Consider the following 26,106-nt stretch of genomic DNA (forward strand, 5'->3'; position numbering starts at 1 on the left):
GTTTAAGTAATTACTGATGACTATGTTGGCTCGCGTGGCGTGAAGGGCTTGCCACCACCCTCCTACGCATTGTAACCCGGCCACCTGAATCAATGGCTTTAAAACTAGCTAGATGACTTGGGCCTTAGGTGGTGCCTTGGGTATTAGCCTAGCTGATTATTGTTATTATTATTGTCGTTAAAACCCAAAAGATAAGTACACATTTTTCAAACAAATTATCAGAAGCCTCTCTATAATTCACCATGATGGTCAGTCGAAAAGCAGCGTGAAATGCACTATTAGCCTCCCACACAAGGAGAACGCAACCCGTCAAAAGTCGTGCATTTTTTGCGTACATTTTTCATTGGTATAGACGCTTTAGGGAAAATTCGGAAATTGTCTTCCCCCTTTCCGTAAAACATGCAGCGTAAAGGCTCGTCCATGGAAATTTGTACACAACACGGTGTTTAAAGACTAGCTGCGTTCTCCTTGTGTTAGTTGCTCCTATGTTTCAGTAAACATTTATCACGTGCTGAAGATAGAGAATAATGATAATAATAATCAGCTATGCTAATACCCAAGGCACCACCTTATAACTGACACACTTTCGTATTTATAAACTTCTGTTAAAAGTATGTAGTAGAAGTAGTAGTGGAGCTGAAAAATATGTGAATGAAACTTTTTCTCAGATGAACCTTTTCAACGTTTTTGGTTATTGGAAGAAAAGAGAATTTAATAAAACAAAGAGGGGGAGGGGGAAAGGGGGGAATCGGAGACCGGTTTGGTGTCTTTGAGAAGTGGCTGTGGAACAATGGCTCAACTAGGATTCGGAGAATACACAATGGAACCGAGAGGGGAAGGCAGTCCGCCAATCTGCGGATATGTAGACAATGACAATTAATCGCCTGGCAACGAATGAATTGGCGATAAAATGAACGTGCGGGGAGCTCTCCCAAATAATGAACCGAAGGAAAGGTCTATTGGCAAACATGCTGGGATGATTCCCAATAACAGACAGGAGCTGACTGCAACGCGTTGTCTCAGAATGCAAACCTCGTAACTCTAGAGAAATTTGGGGCGATCTTTGTCAAAACAAGCGCCACTTTTCCTTCAGCTTTTGATAAATCTGGTGGCTTATAAAAGTGAAATTTGTGTACTCCCTTTAAGAAAATATGAATGTAATGATTTGTTTTGAGAAAGTACATTGATTCGAATTAATATGGTCACTCTTCCAGATCCGGAATATTTCTGAAAATTACGTTATAATTTGTTTGATCAAGTCGATACATTTTAAGTCGTAATGGTGGATTTTATTTACTCAAATTGAGAGATTATTGTCGGCGGAGCTAGATACTTCCACCAAGTCAAATTCCAAATTCCAGAAAGATATTATTGACCAACTTTTACTAGATTTTGTGTCTTTCTAAGACTGTATTTAAAATTCAAGGAGCTCCACGATATTATGAGTTGCGCTATGATAGAAATAGTTTCGGAAGAAACAATTTAAATATCGAATTTTTTTTCAACCTTGGTTTCACGAAGTGACCAAGGTTGAGAACCACGGAATTTTAAAGTTATTTGATATTACTTGATAATTGTACGTGATAATATATAGTAATTCGATTTTTTTCTATTATAATTATATTTTAATACTAGAAACCTTAGAAATGTAACCCGGCCACCTGAATTAATGGCTTTACAAATTGCTTAATGACTTAGGTCTAAGGTAGTGCCTTGGGTATTAGCCTAGCAAAAAATATATATTTAGTTTGGACCAAGAAATCAATAGTTGAAGATTTAGTTTATCAGTGTATACTTGCGAGTTCTATCTTAATTCGAGTAAAGTGTGTTATTTAAAAGCGATTTCGTTATTAGAATTTTCGCCCTTTAAAGATTAAAACCAAGTTTATTCTTCTAAAATAGTTTAAATTATATATTTCTTGGCTATTTCTAGACCGTGATACAAATCTTAACGATTTATGAGACCAAGTCGTATTTGCGGAGGATTTAGATCATTTTCTCTTTGATTAAATGAAATGATTACTAAAGTCGCTAGATGACTTGGGCCTAAGGTGGTGCCTTGGCTATTAGCCTAGCTGATTTAGCCTAGCTGATACCCTTCATTAAACTTCAAATAGTTAATTTTCCCAAAACATGATTTTTCAAATTACGATATATTTGCTCTCGGGGGGCGATAGATTCTAATGGTGGTAGCCAAATTTCGGTTGAATTTAGCCCGCGGTTGTGCGCGCGAACACGCCTGGGACGGGCCGAAATGAATTAGCGAGCTGGGATCATCAAAATCGGAGAGTCGCGCAGCAGCAGATGACGGAGCCGGCGATCTCGGGCCGGGACGGTTACCCGAAAACTTTGTTATTCGCGGAGCGGAAATACCTAACTACCTTTCCCCGGAGATAGGCCAGTTCGGTAACCCAGGGTTTCGTCATTTGCCGGGGAAACGAGTGCAGTTTACGCGGACGCGGTTCTCGTCGAACTGTTAGCTGACCGCCCGCGAAGAAACTCGAAACATGTGGCGAATGGCGCTCTGATCCCAGCCTTTGTTTCGCTCGAGTTTGATCAATGAACCCCGGGTCTGCAACTACCCCCTTGAATGGAAAAAAACGTACAACGTCTCGTCCTTCAGACAACGTACATTTTTATTGCCAAATTATATATTTTCTAAACACTTATTGCGCGGATACCGGGTGTTTCCAAATTCTACGGTACAATTTTAGAGATGTTGGACAAAAGGCACTAGTCACGGCATTTGACTAAATTATTCGAAATCTGGGGCTCACTAGTCAATTTGACTAGTGGGAAATTTATCTAATTAATCATAAATATTGGCGAATATGGCGTATCACAAATTCATCAACAAAACCATTTTATTTAACAAAAATTGTAACTCAAGTGATAATAAATTCCTATTTTAATTCTGACGGGTAAAGCAAAATGTTGGCTGTCCTTCTTGTTTTATACCCCCATCAGGGCTGCCACGGTACCTGGAATTCCTGGAAAAGTCAGGGAATTTTAATATGGATATAAAAATCAGTGAAATGTCAGGGAATTTAATTTCGGTGGCAAAACAATGCAAATAGGAAACTTTTTCTAAAATATAGGTTTACAAATACAAAATCTTGGCACAAAATAAGTCAGGGAAAATCTCCAGAGATGGTCAGGGAAAACCTGGAAAAGTCAGGGAATTTGATTGTGAAATCACTGTGGCAACCCTGCCCATATTTACCCCCACTAGTCAGTGACTACTAAAATAAATTAAGATAGGAGGTTCACTAGTCAGGCTGACTACTACTAACCCTGGTCGTGGAGGGCCTCGAAACTAAATTAAATTAGACAATAACCCGCGTAGAGACTACCTCTAGCGTGGTCTACCAACTAAACTTCTCCAATTGTACAGCGCCATCTCGTATCAGCAGTAAGAACGTTTTATTTAATCTTTCGCGAAAATGTGTATCATTAGTTATGGAAAACTCTTAAACTAGTTTTAAAACTGAATTTAATTATTTATCTAATTTAATTAATAACAAATGGCAATTATTGCGCGATGGAAAAATATTTGAAAACAAGTCCCCCAACCAAAATCCAATTTAAAGTACTTTTTGTTTCTGTAAACGGGTCAACTCGTACGTTCTCAATCACATAAATGCGTTCTTGTGGTTATTTAAAACGTAACACGTACGTAAATTTCGCCCTCGTTGTACAATATTTAATGAAAAATATGAAAATTTAAAAATATATTGCCAAGAGAATATCTGCAAAAATTTCAGGCGTCTGTTAATGGCTGTGTTTGGTATCTCGGCCGATATTCATTGATATCGCGTTCGGCATCAAAAAGAAACCGGTATCTTCGATATAAATGTAAATGAAACGTGTTCATTTTGAGAATAGATTTGATATTAGGGCCCTATGAGAAAGAGATACCTCAAGGTTGGGCCAATTAAAAACGGACCTTCATTTGCTTATCAAAGCGAACGGAATGAGCCCCAGAATTTGAAAAGATTTTGATTAATAAAAGAGTCTAATAAAAGGAAAGCGATAACTTATAATCGAACTGACTACATTCATAAAACCATACGTAACATAATAGTTTAAAAGTATGACTGTGTGCTGCTTAGAAAAACAAATCAATGAAACCAGGTTTAATACGGAACATGCAATGACGTCTTCAAGGAAATATGTTGGTCGCCTAGCAACGCCCTATAATTCGGTGAAATTATCCTTTGCAAATTACATCTAGCAGCGTAGAGCTCAACACGGGAAGTTTATAAACCGCAACTGCGTAAAATAGAACAATAATAGGCTAACTCTTTAATTGTTTCAACGATAATACTCACCTTAATATTAAAATAGATTTTACAATATTCAGAAATTTAGAGTTGCTTCAAACGTTATTATGAAAATTCTGATATTTTTATTCTTAGTTCACGAAATAAATATCAATTAACACTTTATTTTTATGATTTAAGTGTCATGAAATAAATAAGAAAGCAAATTAATGTTTTACATTCTTTTCGTTTCAGATTTGCACGAACAATACACACTTCGGACGACAATCTCAAAATCAAAGTGTTACCGCGTTTGTTAGCAGTGATTTGAGGTCGGTGAAACAGTTCGTGTTCGCGTAGTTTCGATTGGCCATTCACTGTCCGCGGATTGTCCACAGCGGAAACGAAAGGCTTGAACTGACCCTTGGCCAGGCCTCGCCTCATTTCCGCCATTTCGGTGTCTCGAGCGGGCGCCCTGCCGCCCTACACGTCGGTCAGCGTGGCCCTCGGCCCCACCACGGCCACCACGTCCCCCTCCGCCTACCCTCCGTTCGAGCTGGCCCATGGCGGCGGCGGAGGGCGCCGGTCGGACTCCTGGATGCAGGAGGACGTCTACGGGGGCATGATGGACCTGGGCGGGGGACAACTCAACATGTCGTCCTCCGTCCACAACCCCTCTTCGCACCATCACCAGCAAGAGAACGAACCAAAGAAGAAACGTGAGTACTCTGGTACAGTACTTTTTTGAACATTCAATCTCTTATAGCGTTTTCCATTTGACTGCTCTAGAGCGCTCTAGATCTCTCTGATTAACATTTTACGTTTTATTTACGTGCTCGGATCTGCTCCAATCAAGTTGGTTTAGGGAGCTGTCAGCTCGCGTGGCTTGAAGGGCTTGTCACCACCCTCCTACGCGTCGTAACCCGGCCACCCGAATTAATGGCTTTAAAAGTCGCTTGATGACTTAGGCCTAAGGTGGTGCCTTGGGTATTAGCCTAGCTGATTATATAGTTTCGCGTGTTCCATTTCCTGTTGTCGAGATCCCCCAAAACCCATCTGCCGATTTCGACAGATCAACGGATCGAGATCGAAGCAAATTTTTGCGTGTTCCTTTTAGATTTTAGGCAAAATGGCGGACCAAGACGCAAAAATTAAAATTACTAGGAGACGAAAAATAAAAAAGCGCGGGAAAATGTTAATGGGATGTTCCATTTACGGTTTTACTCTAGTCGATTGGGGCGAGATCTATGACGTCAGAGACAGATTCGGAGCGAATCTCGGGCAATCAAATGGTAAAACGCTTTTAGTTTTAAGTATGACCACGAATCTATTCATATACACCAGTGAATATTGAACGCACCACAAAACTATTTATATACACCCGGGTATGTATGAATAAATTCGGGATATCATAGGCACTTGCAGGGCAAACTATGGTTATACCAAAGTTCTTTTTCGAATACCATTTACATTCAAGTTTATTAATTATCCATATAGGACATCAAAAAACCATATTGTACCATATATCGAAAAATGGATTCGATCAAAAATATCCTTGAATTGTGACATAATTTTTTTAAACTACTCATCATTAAATTAGAGATGCTAGATCTTATTCTGAATGTGAATGTTATTTCGTAAATCCGTAAATAAGATTGGATATCTAAACCATTAGCTACCGTGAAAGTGATTTTTATACGCTATCATTAAGCGGAATAAACAAGAATATTTTTGCGTGTTTCATTCTTCGACATTTATCGCTTTTCGTCTCTAGTTTAAAAAGTGGGAGAAAGTGTAAAAAACCGCGCGAAAAGCGTTTCTTATCAGCGTCCTCACCTTGTTCTCAGACTCTCTAATTGGCATTAAGAGAAAAAACGCCGCGTAATTGGCACCGCAACCTTAGCGCAACGTAAGCCGTAAAAATCGAGGTTGTCTTATTCAGCGCTAGACCCTCAGAAACCATTTGTCATCCGTTATAATGGTGAAATTGCCATTACAAAAGTTCGGAATGAGCTCACTTGGGGACATTTGAATAGCGGACATTACAACGCTACACCCTTCAGCCGAAAGTTTTCGTTACTCGAGGCTCTCTCTATACTCAGTATAAAAGAAAACAAGTACCTAAGGGATGCTGTTTGAACGTGGGTGGGTTGCTAACGGTTTAAGCCCTACAGTGCTAGTAATACAGCTCTCCTGGTCCTAAATTAGTACCAGTTACTGAGATAATAGTCCCAATCTAGTGTAAGATTAGTTTTTAGTTGATACGAGACTGTTCCAAAACTGGTGCTATAGACAAATCTTAAATTGGGGGTCTTAAGATACTTGTTCAGTACGATTTTAAAGATTATAAATAATGGAATAATAAGGTGTTTTTACCACCATTTTAGAATCACAGGGGGATTTTGGTAGCCTTGTTATTTGATCAAACCAAAGTTAAATTTTTAGCTAGGCAAACACATCTCAATATTTGCGAATCGTTCACGCTAGCAGATGTTAAACTGGCTAGTATATTTGTCAACTTGTTATAACCAATTTGGAAAACCGTTTTGCAACGAATTTATTAGTGACAGGTGTTTGCTCGCAAATAAATTAAACGATCAAATAATGAAGATAATGATATCAATGGCGAATGAAGGTGACGTGGCTCCGGGCGCCGCATCAGAAAGATGTAGAACGGACCATTCGGAACTTCGGGTACATCACCGATGAGCGTGGTTTGCTGACACGGTTCGTGAACTTCTACGCACGAACGAACTCGAAAGAAAATATTACAAAACTTGTCGAAACTCTCCACAGATGGCGTCAGCTATTAAGGCCCAAACAAAATGTACGTTTCACAAAAATTAAGTTTAATTTGAAAAATCTTAATTTTCACTTAAATTAGATTTTAATTTATTTTCTACAGAAAGTATATTTATTTAAATTATGTTTACAAGTCTATACGAAGTCGAAGGTTTTCTATATCTTATATCTTCAGAAATATTTATATAGAAAACTAACAGTTCTACGTCATACGACGTCACCCATGCTTTTTCCTATTGAAAAAAAAATTCTACCCAACATGGCGGCGACAGCCAAAGCTACGAAGTTTTAGTTCCCTATAGAGTTATCTATCACTGTCTGTAAAAAAACTACCAACATTTCTATAGATTTTTTTTAGACATTTAGGTATTCTATAGAATTCCAATTACATTTATATAATAATAATATACTATAATAATTTATAATAATGTCTATATAATTTTTTGGTCTAACCAACTCTATAAACAAAATTAAACCTTTTTAATGATTAATTTATTTCATTCCATAATTAAATTAAATTTAAACCAATTGATAAACTGCTAGATTTTCGTCTGCTAAGCAGACCAATGGTTATTTATAAATAACAAAGCGTTTGCTGAGCAGAAGAAAATCCAGCAGATAATAAGTTAACCGCGTCGTCCACTACGTGTCTCTGTGTAAATTGAAAATGCTAATTGATTGGATTGGAACCCTAAGACGGGTAATTAGTTTTCGTGGCAATCAAAGAACGTTGATCCTAACTTACAACGTCACGGCGATCATATAAACGCAATAAAACTTTCTGAGCAATGAAAGCGATTTTATGTCCCACAAGAGCGTTCGCAGCGCGGCAGGTTTCGCATCAAATCAAGACGCTGAATGCACTTATTTGTCGCTTTTCATTTCCCTCGAAACCCATAAAAACCCGCCGAGGCTTAAGAGGGTCAAATGACTGTTTATAAATGCGATTTGAGGGGACGCGAAATAAGATTGATGGCTCTATCGCGGCGAAGGTAGCAAAGGGTCGAAAGATTGTCAGATATAGTTATATTTGCTAACGGCTTAGCGAGCGCGTGCTGGATCCTGGAAAGCACCCGCTTCTTTTACATCCGACGCCACATAGATGCCGCCAGAACTATACTCTGACTAATTTCGTTTTGGTCGCGCCATTGCCACCAAGGCAGAGTGGACTTGTGGAGTTGGCGTATCAACTTCAAAGAGTAATTTTAGAAATAAATCATTATAAAATTAAAATTAAGAATTAATTATATTATTATTAATTTAGTATTAAATAAATAATAAAATAAATGTTAAATTAATATTAAAAATAAAATAAAAACAGAAATTTACTTTAATAAACCAGTTAAATTACATTAATATAAAACTTATTATATATGTAATATTATATATGTATTATTAACTTTAATAAATTACATTAATAATAAATTTATGAACTTAAGTAAATTACATAAATCTGAAATTAAATAAATTGCATCAGTATTAAATTCATTAAATTACATCAATATTAAATTCATTAAATAACATCAATATTAAATTCATTAAATTACGTCATTATTAAATTCATTAAATTACATCAATATTAAATTCATTAAATTACGTCATTATTAAATTCATTAAATTAAATCAATATTAAATTCATTAAATAACATCAATATTAAATTCATTAAATTACATCAATACTAAATTCACTAAGTTACAATTATATTAAATTCATTAAGTTACAATTATATTAAATTCATTAAGTTACAATTATATTAAATTCATTAAGTTACAATTATATTAAATTCGTTAAGTTACTATTATATTAAATTCGTTAAGTTACTATTATATTAATTTAATTAAGTTACAATTATATTAAATTCATTAAGTTACTATTATATTAAATTCGTTAAGTTACTATTATATTAATTTCATTAAGTTACAATTATATTAAATTCATTAAGTTACAATTATATTAAATTCATTAAGTTACAATTATATTAAATTCATTAAGTTACAATTATATTAAATTCATTAAGTTACAATTATATTAAATTCATTGAGTTACAATTATATTAAATTCATTAAGTTACAATTATATTAAATTCATTAAGTTACAATTATATTAAATTAATTAAAGTACATTAATATTAAATTAATTAAAGTACATTAATATTAAATTAATTAAAGTACATTAATATTAAATTCATTAAAGTACATTAATATTAAATTAATTAAAGTACATTAATATTAAATTCATTAAAGTACATTAATATTAAATTCATTAAAGTACATTAATATTAAATTCATTAAAGTACATTAATATTAAATTCATTAAAGTACATTAATATTAAATTCATTAAAGTACATTAATATTAAATTCATTAAAGTACATTAATATTAAATTCATTAAAGTACATTAATATTAAATTCATTAAAGTACATTAATATTAAATTCATTAAAGTACATTAATATTAAATTCATTAAAGTACATTAATATTAAATTCATTAAAGTACATTAATATTAAATTCATTAAAGTACATTAATATTAAATTCATTAAAGTACATTAATATTAAATTCATTAAAGTACATTAATATTAAATTCATTAAAGTACATTAATATTAAATTCATTAAAGTACATTAATATTAAATTCATTAAAGTACATTAATATTAAATTCATTAAAGTACATTAATATTAAATTCATTAAAGTACATTAATATTAAATTCATTAAAGTACATTAATATTAAATTCATTAAAGTACATTAATATTAAATTCATTAAAGTACATTAATATTAAATTCATTAAAGTACATTAATATTAAATTCATTAAAGTACATTAATATTAAATTCATTAAAGTACATTAATATTAAATTCATTAAAGTACATTAATATTAAATTCATTAAAGTACATTAATATTAAATTCATTAAAGTACATTAATATTAAATTCATTAAAGTACATTAATATTAAATTCATTAAAGTACATTAATATTAAATTCATTAAAGTACATTAATATTAAATTCATTAAAGTACATTAATATTAAATTCATTAAAGTACATTAATATTAAATTCATTAAAGTACATTAATATTAAATTCATTAAAGTACATTAATATTAAATTCATTAAAGTACATTAATATTAAATTCATTAAAGTACATTAATATTAAATTCATTAAAGTACATTAATATTAAATTCATTAAAGTACATTAATATTAAATTCATTAAAGTACATTAATATTAAATTCATTAAAGTACATTAATATTAAATTCATTAAAGTACATTAATATTAAATTCATTAAAGTACATTAATATTAAATTCATTAAAGTACATTAATATTAAATTCATTAAAGTACATTAATATTAAATTCATTAAAGTACATTAATATTAAATTCATTAAAGTACATTAATATTAAATTCATTAAAGTACATTAATATTAAATTCATTAAAGTACATTAATATTAAATTCATTAAAGTACATTAATATTAAATTCATTAAAGTACATTAATATTAAATTCATTAAAGTACATTAATATTAAATTCATTAAAGTACATTAATATTAAATTAATATTAAAATATTGCGGTGCTTTTCTCGGAAAATGTAAAGAGTATCTTAAGCGCCGAACTGTAACTGGCCGGGCCGCCCTGTTTTTTAACGACCCCACTATGTTAAGATTGACGCCGCGCGGTGCAGATCAAAATATATCGTCGGCGGCGAATTCCTTTCTTTCAGGTTTTTCTCAGAACGGCTCTTTATTAGCCGTTTCCGATAAGAAATTATCTCAATTCCCGATTTGAAACGTTCAATAAAACTTCGCCGATTTCCCCCAAACTTCTAGAGTAGCCTAAAAATCTACGAAAGAATTCTTTTTAAGGGACAGATATTGCTTCATTTTCTTCTTCTTTCGACCTTATCTTTAAGCTTCATTACCAGAAGTGTATTACATATCTCTTACGAGTGAATCTACTATTTAAGCTATAAAAATGTAACGTTTACCTTCGCAGACTCGAAGCAGTTTCACCTACTCCAACTTGGATTCGCAACCAAACTGAGTAGTATTTTATTGTCCTTGGTATATTTAGGCACTAGGGGGCTCTGTGCTGAATTTAACCTTAATTGCGCGATTGCACCGACAATGAGTAACAGTTTTTGCTTATTGTCATACTTGATATATTTACTACGTCACAATATAATTTCTTGATATATTTACTACGTCACAATATAATTTACTGATATATTTACTACGTCACAATATAATTTACTGATATATTTACTACGTCACAATATAATTTAAAGATATATTTTACTACGTCACAGTATAATTTCCTGATATATTTAAATACGTCACAATATTATTTCCTGGTATATTTAAATACGTCACAATATAATTTCCTGATATATTTAAATACGTCCCAATATAATTTCCTGTTATATTTTATTACGTCACAATATAATTTCCAGACATATTTTACTACGTCACAATATAATGTCCAGACATATTTTACTACGTCACAATATAATGTCCAGACATATTTTACTACGTCACAATATAATGTCCAGACATATTTTACTACGTCACAATATAATGTCCAGACATATTTTACTACGTCACAATATAATTTCCTGATATATTTTACTACGTCACAATATAATTTTCTGATATATTTTACTACGTCACAATATAATTTCCTGATATAATTTACTACGTCACAATATAATTTCCTGATATAATTTACTACGTCACAATATAATTTCCTGATATAATTTACTACGTCACAATATAATTTACTACGTCACAATATAATTTCCTGATATAATTTACTACGTCACAATATAATTTCCTGATATATTTAAATACGTCCCAATATAATTTCCTGTTATATTTTATACGTCACAATATAATTTCCAGACATATTTTACTACGTCATTACACAATGTATTTCACCCCGTACAATTTGTTCTTGCAAAATAAATTTTTGGAAAGTCAACGGGAACCTGCGAAAGTTTCAAACGAACATAACTTATGTCTAAAAGTGAATTATTTACTTCTGATTCGTTTAGCTAATTTAATTAGTACCTCTGCCTTAATTGTAATTTATGCCCTGAGGATGAAAATATCTTCCGAACAAAGGAAAAGTTATTTTTCTAAAAAGAAACTATTCTGGCAGATTATAGGACAAACAATGCTTTAGTTTTTAAAAAGCTCCAAGTTTAAATTGTAACCTCTAGGACATTGAAATGTCAAATTGAATTATTTATCTTTGAAAATGTCATTATCATGTTAATAATTAAACCATTAAATGGAAATTATCAAATAAAGAAAAAATCGGGTTTTTTTTTCATTCCTTTCACGAAAATATTCTATAAAAAAATTATGTATTAATGTAATTGAATTTCTATAGAATAATTGCTTAAATTTCTAAAAACCATCTAGAAATTCGGGTATTTTCTATAGAATATTTGCTTAAAATTTTAAAATCAATCTATAGAAATGTGTATTTTCTATAGAATAATTGCCTGAATGTCTAAAATCAATCTATAGAAATTTGGGTATTTTCTATAGAATAATTGCCTGAATTTCTCAAATCAATCTATAGAAATGTGGGTATTTTCTATAGAATAAGTGCATAAATGTCTAAAATCAATCTATAGAAATTTGGTTATTTTCTATAGAATAATTGCCTATATTTCTAAAATCAATCAATAGAAATGTGGCTATTTTCTATAAAATAATTGCCTAAATTTCGAAAAACCCTCTATAAATTTCGATATTTTCTATGGAGCTATTTATAATAATGTAGAAATCTGTAGACTTTTGATATAGACTTGAATATGATTTTATAGAAAAAAATTGTTGTGTCGAAAACGTGTCAATGGGAACTTGTACAAGTTTCCCGTACCCGTTTTTGAAAGGTGGCTTAATCCGACTACTGTTAAATTTGCTTGAACTTTTCCTTGCAAAATAATAAATTTGAAAAATAATTTAGTGAAAAGTATAACATTATTATTGGAATTTAGCACTGATAGTGCAGCTCCAAAAACCAGTTCGTTGGATCCGATAACAGAAACCCGCGAAAACTTAGGCCGAAGCCGCGCAATATTTTAGCATAAATGAAAGTTCTTTGGAGAAAGAAGATTCTTTGAAATCGTGGTCCCGCGTCGAAGTTGTCCTCAAATGAGGGATGACGGTGCTAAGACACCCGCGGCTGCTGCACGGAGAGGATGGGAGGTGGGCTGCCTTACCCTCGACATCGGTGGACAGTGATTGAATTGAACAAGCTCAGGTCAAAAACTAAATACTTCGACTCTGTTTAAATCCCAAATCTATTGAGAGTGGAGACCCCTAGGGACGGCGGTTACAAGTAACAAAGTTCTTCCTCTATCGTTTGAAACGACTAGAATAGTAAGAGATTATTGCCGCTCGGTTTGATCGCAATAAATTATACCAAGAATATCAATACAGATAATACTCTGTCTGATGATGCCCGAGATAATAACCACGCCCCCTCACGTAGTATTTCCCCTTCTGTCCCAGTCGTGGGGGGGGGGGAAGAGACCTCGCTACGATCGCCGGGTTCCTCGTTCCGTGTAGGCGGGGCATATTTTCGGGACATCATGAAACCAGAGGTTACAGTCGCGTACACATATTCTTGGTTTACTTAAATACGTTCTTTTTTATATTTCCTTATAAAAATATATGAAAAAGTACTGCTCAAGTACAACTTGGGTTTATTTCGATCGGGGTAGACGGTTTTAACGTTTGGTTGAGATCGCGATTGACTCGATAGCCTTAATCCTATTTTTTGTTTGTTTCGTTATGATTTTATGATTTCTTTAAATGAGAAAAGCGCCTTTATCCCGACAGGTGGGGGCAATACGAGCTCAGGAAGCATGGAGTCACAAAATTCAAGTACGTTTTCAAAACATTCATTTTGTTTGGTTTCTATTTTTTGGGTTTTTTATTTCGTTTTGTTTCATTTGGTATATTTTAAAATGGCCGTTTCCTAAGAATCGAAGTCTTAAATAACTCTTAGTGTAAAAATCGTAGTGTGATAACACTTAGTAAAAATCGTAGTGTAATAACACTTAGTGTAAAAATCGTAGTGTAATAACACTTAGTGTAAAAATCGTAGTGTAATAACACTTAGTTTAAAAATCGTTGTGTAACTACGCTTAGTGTAAAAATCTTAGTGTAATAACTCTTAGTGTAAAAATCTGATGTAATAACTCTTAGTGTAAAAATCGTAGTGTAATAACACTTAGTTTAAAAATCGTTGTGTAACTACGCTTAGTGTAAAAATCTTAGTGTAACAACGCTTAGTCTAGAAATCTTAGTGTAATAACACTTAGTGTAATAACTCTTAGTGTAAAAACTTTGTGTAATGTTAGTGTAATGAATATCAACTGGGTGCTACAGTTTTTATATAGAAAATAATCAAACTTCAAAATGTTTTAAAAATGATCACATTACAAAATTTTCACACTAGACTCAATAAAAATATTTCATTATCTAAAATTTTAAAACTTTAACACTTTAGAAAACATTGAAAGATTATCACACTTTAATATTTAAATAAAAAATTAAACTATATTTTAAAAGTATTAGATTAGAGAAATTGAAAAAATATTATACTAAAAAATTTGGAAAGACATTATCATATTAGAAAATTTTTTAAAATATATCACAATAGAAAATTTAAAAATATCACACTAGATAATTTGGAAAGACATTGTCATATTAGAAAAATTAAAAAATATATCAGAATAGAAAATTAAAAGAAAAATAACACTAGAAAATTAAAAAATATCACACTAGAAAATTAAAAATATCACACTAGAAAATTAAAAAATATCACACTAGAAAATTAAAAAATATCACACTAGAAAATTAAAAAATATCACACTAGAAAATTTAAAAACGTTATCATACTAGAAAACTAAAAAATATCACATTGGAAAATTAAAAAATATCACACTAGAAAATTAAAAAATATCACACTAGAAAATTAAAAAAATATCACACTAGAAAATTTAAAAACGTTATCATACTAGAAAACTAAAAAATATCACATTAGAAAATTAAAAAATTTAACACTAGAAAATTTAAAAACGTTATCATACTAGAAAACTAAAAAATATCACACTAGAAAATTTAAAACGTTATCATACTAGAAAACTATAAAAATCTAGAAAATTTGCAAAACTTGTAACACTAGAAAAATGTGAAACTGATCAGAGTCGAAAATATGCACGACGGTAAGTGATGAAGTGATTGAATTGAATCCGCAGCACCCTGTACACACGATTTGGAACGCTCAATTGCGGGCGTAACAACGCGTTTAATATCGGGATGATTGAAATCACAGCAGCGCGACCCCACTTTCATTGACACAAGTGGCCCACAATGCCCATTGACGGCTTCGCGGACGGAGCACTCGAGTATGACTCGAGTTGCTGCCGCCAGAGGTCGGGACCCTCGGTGCGCGTCAACCCGTGATAGCGCTATTATTATTTGCTGGATAAACACAACCTCCAACCATGCCCCTCCGCGTGAGTTATGTACACATCAAATTTGCCCCTTCGAGTGAGTAGCAAGCTTGGTTGATTTTCATAAATCAACGCCTTTCTTCCACCTCAATATTTGTACGCATTTGTTAAGCGAACTATCGATAAATATAGATTACTAGATGGTGATTCTGAGTCTCAGACAATATTTACATCGTTACGCTCTGTAAAAACAATGTTGAGGTAAACGGTAATGATAAGTGTTGCGAGCTGTTAGCTCGTGTGGCACGAAGGGCTTGCCACCACCCGGCCATCTGAATTAATGTTAAGTTAATAAGAAGTAAGAACTACCTCTGCACTGTATTGCACAGAGTAATAAAATACGCGAATGTGTAGAATAGTCCTAAACAAAATAAGGTTTAGCTTTTTTCCCCGTTTTCATTATGGCGTATTTTACCAACCGAATGTTGGTAAATGACATTAAAAGTCGTAGCTGAATTGGGTCTAAGCTATAGTTGTGTTGGCTCGCGTGGCATGAAGGGCTTGCCACCACCCTCCTACGCATTGTAACCCGGCCACCTGTTTAAAGGCATTATAAGTCGCTCGATGACTTGGGCCCAAGGTGGTGCCTTGGGTATTAGCCTAGCTGATTATTATTATGTGTAAGCTTTTGGGATCCAACATTATTTGTTATTGTTATTCACTCAATAATGCACCTCGCATATTTCAACAAATCAGCGTGAGCCATAAAGATTATTTACTTCTGGTGAAACCTAACCTCAGCTTCCCAGTGACAAAAAAACGCATAGAGCAAGTATTGACTAGACTCTGGAATTATAGGCAAATAAATGGAAATATTTTCTTGTGGGAAATTGTTTAATTTAAAAAATATCCTTAGCTACCGAACTAGTCTTTTCGGATATTTCTCTGGGAACGTAAAATAGGATACTTAAAGGAATAGGTATTTTTTACGCTTAGTCCGATCGCCGGCAATACAGGTTTCAAAAGAGTACGTTGCGCCAAACCAATTGGTGAGGCCAGATGGGTTTTATACGCCTATTTATCTTCTGGTGGGAACTTATGAAATCGGTATCCGTAGACGACTTGTAATACTAATAATTTGTTATACCACAATAAACTAATTGAAGGATATCCGGTTCTCTGTTTTCCTACTGCCTGCTAGATGGCACTGCAGACCGAAATGATGACTCGGAGGAAGTTCATAAATATGCTGTTAAAACCACTCTTTAAATGTTAGATTTTCGTAAGATTTCCCTAATGAGTATATCTAAGGGTACAGTTGATCATTATTCGATTTTCACTTCGTGAGATTTTGATCAATATTCGAGTTTCACTCCGAAAGATGAGATTTTAAACATAATTCCAATTTTAATGCTGTGAGATTTTGAACTACAATCGATCCTCTGTGAAACTATATAAAACTCTTAGGGCCATCTTGTCACGGACACAAACTCGGGTAGACAAATTCCCAGGAACCATTCACAAGTTTCACCGTCGGTGATGGCGAGTAAAAACGGACCAGGGCCGAGAAATAAGCAAAAAAAGCGACGCCAAGAAGCCCCTGCAAAGTTGTAATTTAGCACGCAACCCCCCTTTGCGTTTGTTTTTTCACGTATTCCTGGCGTAATATTACTTCCCCTCGTTCCCATCAACAACGGATACCCCCTTTCTACAACCAACCACCCCCAAGTAGTTTATCAATCCACCTACACCGTCGTCAAGGTCATCGCCAGACAACGTTACCTCTCTAATCATCTCGCAACTGACTACCGTTCGCGGGAGGAAATTTTCCCACACACATACACACTCGAGGTTCGTAGAAAATAAATATCACTCTAATATGTATATCCACTTCTTCTACGAACCTTTTTCGCAGAAATTTAAAATATTGGAAAAACATAATTTATGTACGTGAAATACCGTTACATATTTTATCGGTTAGTAAATACATTTGGGGTTATCCGCCTCGTCTCGTCCGGCCCGGGGGGGGAGTGGGGGGAGATAACGCAGCCGGTGAATCGTCCACCTGGCGGCCGATAGAGCTAGTTAGTAGTTTCCGTTGGATGGACGCCATACACGCAATTGCGGTATCCGTGGAGGAAAAATAGGCTACTCGATACATCATATTATATAGCTTTTTTCCACCCTTGATAGAATGCAAAATTAGAGACTATAGCCCGGGGTGTCCTTGGCTTTTTTGGCTTCCCCTCGTTTTGAATTGAACCCCCTCTTCCGTTGGGTTGATTAAACAGAAAAGGGGTCTTCAACGGGTCTTCCTCCCCTCTACGGTTACCTATCTCTCTCTCGTGTGTGAGTTGGGAAGAATCAACAGACTGCCAACTTCATTATCTATCGAAATGTTGAATAGTTCCTTTTGTTTCCCAACCGTTCGCCGCGCCGGAAGTCGAAAGCGCGCGTGACAGGTGGATGAGTAACGACTCTTTAGAGATATTTCCACCGGTCGAGGTTCGCGCCTAGATGGCGTTATTCACGTTCGGACTATTAAACGACGTCGTTACAATGACCGTTGCTAAAATATCCTATCGACGCGATTGTATTTTGAGCTTAGCTACATTCTATGGATTCGAAATATTAAATAAACTATTATTTATAAATATATTATATAAAATAGGTTTTATTTTATTTATTAAATAATATGATGTAAAGTAATATACAAATATAGCTTATATAATAGTATATAATATATTTTATATTTTTATTTATTTAATACTAATAAATAATCGGCTAGGAACCACCCTAGACCCAAGTCATTTAGCGATTTTTAATGCCTTTAGATTAATAATAACGTTTTATTTTAAAGTAATTATTGTCTAATTTGAGACCTAAATATTTATCAGCTCAACATAACATTTTAGTAATTCTGGCAACTACGAAATAATAATTGGTCAAATATTTAAAAATTATTTAACTTCTTGTTGAAATCTCTTCATTTAGATAAATCAATTTTGTACACATATTTATTAAATCTAAAGTCCATGGACATTGTTATCAGTCAAATTTAAGAACTTGGCACTCAATATTAAATTAATTTTAACCAAAAACGTAGCAACAATTTAAAATTAATTATCTGATAACAAAATAAATTAAATTTAATAAGTCATTGACGATAATTGGGCACTATTGTTTGGGAGATCTGAAACCGAATTTGACTCCGTACTTCGTGGCTGACAGGAAAAATGTTCATTGAATCATTGTATAATATTTTTTCGTGGTTTCCTTAATTACCGATAAAAAATGTGATGTCAAACAAGGAACAATTTCACCGCATTCAAAGACAGCGGACATTACACGATGGTACCAAGCCGTCATTTTGAAACAAACACACTCGATTTGGTGTATTCAACTCCATCCGAAAGCCGATATTTTTGAGCCGGCGAATGTTTCCTTTCGCGTCTCGCAGAAAAGCGCCTTGTTTTGCTAATATTACCCTCTCGCCGGGAGACGAAAATTCGAGACAAAGGAGAATGGGAAATTAACTAATAACCTTTACTGTACGAAGACGCTAATAGGCAAATCAAATTTAATTTGATATTTTGCGGGAAATAGCCAAAGAAAAGGGGTCAGAGTTCAAGGACAAGGCCTCCTCGAATTACCGCGCCGAAACTCAACAGGATATTCAGCGATATTTTCTCGAAAATTTCGCTAATAAGGAAACGCCATTGTTTAAATGGTGCTTTACCGCCGGTTATGTTTAATTTGATTTTCCAGGGAAATAGTTATTTATTCTTACGAGTTTCCAAGCTACCCGCTTTTGAGTCGTATTAGAGTTTATGCGATAATAAGGTAGAGAACAATATTCAATATGCCGTATACTCTTCGCAGAAAAATAAAGTGTTTATTTCTTAAAATCAATTTGAAAATCCTCAAGGATTAATCAGCCAGGGATTCTGATGAACAATTTCGTAACAATGACTAGAAATTAATGGAAATCTGTAATCTTGTGTACGAAATTGTTCTCAAAATGGGTAGCCATTGCAAAAACCTGAAATAAGCGTTGTAAACTTTATAATGTCGATGAAAATTTTAAATTTTTTGAACACAGTACCTTGATTCAAAATTTCATTGAAATTGCTTCACTTTTACTAACTTCGCGATGTGAGTTTGGTGGATAAGGGATCTTCACTTCAATAAAACAACTAAATTAAAAACTAAATTACCATCAAAATAATGAAAATATGGTTAAATTTCAGTTAAACTGTTAATAAAAATTTAGTCACGATTTTGGTCAAATAAAAAGATACTAGAAATCATTAAAAAAAAAAGAGTCAAAATTGAATTATCATAAGAAGCGGAAAATACAACGTAACTCTGTGGTTTGGGTGCGTGCTCTACCGGGATAGCAGAATTTCTTCGCGACAGTCAAGATGAGTAATATGACAACATAATAGGCAAAGACAGTGCAGGTATCGAATATATGGGAGTTGAAACTTGACATGTAGCTTTCGGTTATAATTATGGGAAAACCGGGCCGCTACGTAATGTAAGTTCCATACTATAATTGTTTCTCGAAACTTTTGAAAAGGGGAGACTCCGGTATTGTGCGCTTATGCTGGATAAGCTATTCAAAATCAAAGACAATGCGACTTTTTTTTGATTATGGGTAACGCTCCGCATTGTGTACTCGGCGGTTACGTGGGAATCGAGACAATTTCCTCGCTGAGAAATTTCGGAATATTGACTGAAATTGTTCGTTTTTTTGAATCTCTTTAACCGGGAGACAACGCGGCGTAATTGACAATTTAAAGAGTTCCGAAATTGAACTTAATGGGACAATTTCGCGACGAGGACGAAAAAGAAACAATAACTTGACGCAATTTATGGGTTCCTAAAAGACGGGTATTTAGTATGACTCCAACGATTGTTATTCGCAGAAAATGCCCCGATTATTTATCTCGTGAAAAAAACCACGTTCTGATTTGAAATTTGTATGTGAAATGGAAGTGTTTTGTATTCATTTTTTATAAAAACATTAAGTATTTGTATAAATTTTTCGTCGGTTAATGCTTGACAACGCGATTGTCCCGGTGAATTAAATTTAATCTGCGGAAATCTGTCTGGGACAAATATTAAATGAAAAGAATTTCTATGATTTCTATGAAATTTATATAGATCATTTTTTTAAAAGGGTTAAACAACAAAATAAACTTTAACATAAATCGTGAAAAAATCTATAACCGCCAATACAAATTTTGTTGAATTTTATGACCACGGGCGTCAAAGATTTCCATCTCGAAAACATCCTAAATTATCGGGCGTAAGAGGGAACTTTGGTGTTGCATACTTAATGCCTGTTACATGGTCATCTACAATCATTTATCTTGAGATTCCCCGCGTCTCCGCAATCTGGAAAACCGCATAATTTACAGCTTAAAAATAATGTTTCGCGCAATTTTCTTTTGATAAACGGCGAAGACCAGTTTATGTAAAATATCAATTTAAGCGAATGACAACCTTTGAATTCACCCTAGAGCTCTTAATTTTTTATGTTCTTGTACGGAACATAATTTGAACTGTGTTTTTGATATTCAAATAGCTAAAGGGTTGAACAACAATGTCGTATTTTTCATTTGAAAACGTTTAAGAATCAAAGTACATATTTTTAAATTTCTGGCTGAATGTTTGAATTTTGATTTATAAGTAATGAATCAATGTAGATATTTTAAAACACCTTAATAACATTTATGAAGAAACCAATTTCTACATGGCTCATTTAAGTATGTTTAGACACAAATATCTCCAGGAATTGTATGTGATTGTCCCCAATAGCAAAAACTAGTTTTTGTCAACTGTTTCAGGGTCGGCATTCAAGCGTTGTTGCGCTTATAAAGTTTTAATCAAATCTAGTAACTGTTTCACAACTTCAAGTAGTATGTGAATAACTTGTGTCATGATATTTTAGATCAAGAAAATGTATTAAAATTAATTATTTGTATTCCTTTTAAGGAATAGAACTCAAAAACAAATCTTTCAAAAAAATATTTAAAATATAAACTTTTTCGGCTTTGAAAAATAAAATATTGTGTCGCAAAACAGTCGGTCATGAGTCGGTAAAAACTGCACGTTTTGCCAACTGTGAAATTCTGAGAACTGTGGTAAATTAACGTTACTTGTACGAATAGTCCAACTATTTGATATTCAACTAATGAAATTAAGTTATTCCTTGACGCGTTTACTTTGAAACCTTTGACCCGTCGTCTGCTTACTATATACAGGATTGCCACAAAATTTTCTGGATAAAATTCCCTGACTATTCCCTTTTTTTTCCCTGACCATTTTAACAGATTTTCCTTATTAAGGCCATAATTTTTCTTTTATATTTTACTTTTATCAGAAGTTAATAAATTTATATGAACTTATATTTCAGTAAAAAGGTTATTGCAATGCTGAAAAAATTAGCCAAACATTCAAGGAAAAAAATTATAATCGTGGAATTTGTCATAGATCTATAGTTGAATTACCTTCAAAAAGTGCCAGGATAAAATTGAATTCCCTGACATTTCCCTGACTTTTTAGGCCAATTTTTAAATTCCCTGACGTTTTCCTGATTTCCCTGTTTTCCCTGACGTGTGACAACCTTGTATATAGTATTGATATTTATCAAAAGTCAAGATTTCAGCCAGAAACTCCAACAGTAGATCGGTTTCGCTATTTTGGTTCTAATCAGTACCGTGTAGGAACTCTGGCTTTCTATTATGATCGCGTACCGACGATTTTCGAGAGTAGTCTTGAAGTCGGCAAAAAAGTCATCTTTGAAAGCCACATGAGCGTGAAAAATGGAACCCAGGAACATTTAGTCCTCGCAACCTACGCGATTAAATACAAATTAGGCTTTAAAAATAATTATTCCCTTGAAAAACGAGCAATGGTACTCCTCAGAAACCATTTAGTGAACCATTACGCCAAACGTAGACGAGCTTGAACAATAATTTAAGGCGATTTAACAAAACATTCTAAGCAATTATAGTGAACACGATAGGCAACAAAGTTAACTTAAGTTTAGAGAGTACCAAAAATAGGAAAACGGTTCTTTGGCGTATGAACGTATGAACCAAGTCACCGCGTTGACAGTTCTTGAAACTAAAATTATCGTACCACCGCCATAACATTATCGATTTCGGAAATAAATTATCTTACTCCTGAAAACTGGCGATACGTTTGAAAACTCATGTTTTAAAGTCAGTTTTTAACTGGTTTTCAGCCAATTAAAAAAATAATCGTACACGGGAATCCATACCTCTACTAGGAATGCTTATCCTGCCGTATCGTGTATGGTAAGATCACTCTGACGGCTTTGGCCCTGCCTACGAGATTAAATAAATCCCCTCTGCGCGCTCCCCTCTCACGTTGTTGTTTGTTAAGTTAACATAGTGACGTCAAAAAACCGTCAGTCATATCGCGAAGAAAATCTGCCGCGATAAGCCTTCCTAGTAGAAGTATGAATTCCTGCCATACATTATCGTAAGCGCAAGCTGAATTATCGATATATTAACGCCATTGATAATATCGTACGTCCCAAAAATTAGTTACAAATTATCGACGTGTACGATAATTATCGTACGTCTGGCAACGCTGCTTGAAAGTCGACCGTATAAAAATGACCAATATCCGTTCAGGATTTTCCTGGTCAACCTCCGAATAATATACGACTACATCCTGATAATTTAGACCCAGAGAGAGAGAATTGGAGGAAGAATTGAAAATTGTCACACAATTATAATTAATCCGGCCGCCAGCAGAGTGCGCTTTGATCGGCCCGTACGCGGGGTTATCGGTTGACAATGCTCGTACGCGCATAATCTGACACCCCCCCCCCTTTCCTCCCTCATTTGATATTCGACGCACGGATTTCTCTTTATGATTGGTTCGCCCGCTTTACATCCGCGCATGCGCCGTTCCCCGATTCGTTATGACCGAACGCGTCAACTACGTACGTCTGGGAATGTCCAACTGGGTTAAAGCGATAATCAGGCGTTACGGAGTTGCAAACGAATTGACGCAAAAAGTATTCGCAATTTCGCATACGTCATTCGTTTAAAATTAATTAAATTAATTATCTAATCACTAATAAAATAATTGTTGGTATATTAGTTTATAACTTCAGATAACTTCCGTATTGACATTCTATGAATCTTTTGTCACTTTTGTGAGTGTCAGAAAATCTCAGTTTTTTTATGTCTAATATTATTTCTTTAAAATCATTTAAAAGTGTATAGAAAGTTTAAGGATTTCTATGTCGTATAGAAAAATAAAAATATTTTGATGGAAATTAAGACATCAAATTTCTAGGAAAAGTTCCCAAATCAGATAGATTCTATAAAATTTGGGTCATTTTCTATGGGAATTCGACTAAAATTCTATAGAATCTTTACAATTTTTTAATTTTTGACTTAATTTAATTTTTTTAATCGTAATCGAAATAAATACATTTAAAATTTGGAGGATTTGAAAAATACCCCACAATTCCAAACGTACAATTTTCAAAATACTTTGTAATAGTCTTTTAAGTAAGCGGAAAAAGTAATAATTTTACAAACATTCTTTAAAAAAAAACTCCTTATACGGCATCATTTTGGGGGGAAAAATTGGTCACATAAAATCGAGGTTTACCGGTGAATTATTACCAGTAAATCGGCAAATCCTCAAAGGCGAATCAAACCGCCCTCATTAAATACAAATTGGCGGAGGGGGGGGTATGATCCCAGGAAGTATATCCTGATATTTTAATCGTTTTCTTCACGCCTTGTCCAATTTAATTTTATCCTTTTTATTTAAAACTGTGTATGGTTTAATAGAAAAAATCGAAACCGTTTATTGAAAATCATTGATAACTACTTCTTTGATAAAAATAATGTACGTAAGTCTTTAGCGGGAGAGTCTCTCTGATTACAGGGTCTGACAGGCTTGGTTTGGGGGCAAATAGTGCCGCTAACGCACGGAGAAAAGTGTTTTACAAAACGATTCACCATCTTCCGAAAATGAGAGGCTGCAGCGCCGACAAGCGGCCGGGACCACCCACATTTCGAACGGCTTCGCTGAGATCCAAAACTATTCATATCTTGCTTCGACAAAATCAATAAAAGACTCTTTTCATTCTCGTAAAAAACTCTTTCTTTAATTTAATCGACTTATAATAAGCCTACATTCCCTTTAATTTCAATTGAATAATCACTTTCCACCACCGTAAGATGGCGCTATTGATGGGACAAAATCAATACGAAAGAAATATCGCGGGAGGCGAGTCGTAACTACAAAAATACGGTTAAAAGCTATAATTAGATATTTAACAGATTAAATATAAACAAAATTAGAATATGTATATATATATATATATATATCAAACCAAAACTTTTAATTTCAAAAGTATAACATAGGCTTACTGAAAATAAGATTTTTACTGACATGGAGTCACTGTTAGTTTTTAGAAATTGTTGGTACCGTATGATACGCGATGTGGCGATGAGTCAAATTACTTTAGACGTAACTAAAAGATACATAATAATGAGCATAAATAATATTTAACCAACTAAACCCTTATCCCTAGAGTAGTGGCTGTATGGCTGGCCTTTTCGGGGCCCTGGGCTGTAGCCCATTTAGCCCTGTAGACAAATTGTCATTTAAATAAATAAATCGCCTGTCCAGCAGTTATTTAACTTCTCCCCTTGTCCGCTACGTGGCTCTGCTTTAACTGAAAATCTAATGGTTTTCCTAAAATGAAACTTAGTTTTACGGTTGATTTATTTGTATCTACTTCCTGTCTGATTTTGTAGAACAAAATAATATAATTGAAAGGTTATGGTATTTCCCGTTTTCCAAAAAAAGGCCTAAATATTCGCCGACGAGAAAAGAGAGAAAAACGATCGATAATTTTGCGTTTCTCCCTAGAAGCTGCCGCCATCTATCGCCTATTATTTTAATAAATGATTTGAAATCTTCCATTTAAAAATCAAAAATAATATTTGCAGACTGTTTACCCCGAAAAAAAGTGAATAGCGTTTCTTAAACATTCGTTTCTTAAAAGTAAATAGCTTTTCTCCATTGTCCGTAACTTTCAAAAAAAGAGTTCGATTTTTAAAACTCGGTAAAAAGCGGTTCCTTTTCAGAATTAAAGGTTAAAAATGAAAGTAATTTTCTTATCGCTGCCAGCCAATTTTATTAAAACGAAATGAAAAAATCGAGGTGGCTATGTGGGGCGGAAAAACATCTTCGAAGAAGCCTCCGGGGAATATTAAAGGCACCGTATATTAAACAGAATCTTATTGATAAAAAAAGTTTACGAGGAAAAAAAAATGAAAAGCGTTTCAAGTTGAAGGGTGAACGGAAGGGAGAAATCGGTTAGTTTTAGAATGGGACTCTAGGGGTCGCTACGGCGCCGGATCAGCCGTGCATGAAGGTTCGTGGAGCTGCGAGGATAGAGATAAGGACGAGACCGTTCTCTTCAACTTTAAACTCTGGCGCGATCCCCGAAATGGAGAGGCTTCGAGCGCCACCGTAACTTGGTC

General features: G+C 33.7%; 1 protein-coding gene across 1 annotated transcript in view; it reads left to right on the plus strand.

Annotated features, from left to right (window-relative positions):
- Positions 1-790: 790 nt before the first annotated feature.
- The window catches only part of LOC149926310 (uncharacterized), a 105,342-nt gene continuing 80,026 nt past the window's right edge, over positions 791-26,106 (plus strand). Inside the window, exons 1-4 of the mRNA XM_090157660.1 lie at positions 791-862; positions 4,518-4,594; positions 4,695-4,993; positions 13,926-13,970. Coding sequence (XP_090013786.1) covers positions 791-862; positions 4,518-4,594; positions 4,695-4,993; positions 13,926-13,970 — 493 coding nt within the window. The remainder of the gene's footprint in view (positions 863-4,517; positions 4,595-4,694; positions 4,994-13,925; positions 13,971-26,106) is intronic.

Source organism: Leiobunum rupestre, chromosome 9 (assembly GCF_980474605.1).
Source record: "Leiobunum rupestre chromosome 9, qqLeiRupe1.1.hap1, whole genome shotgun sequence".
Classification (NCBI taxonomy): Eukaryota; Metazoa; Arthropoda; class Arachnida; order Opiliones; family Sclerosomatidae; genus Leiobunum; species Leiobunum rupestre.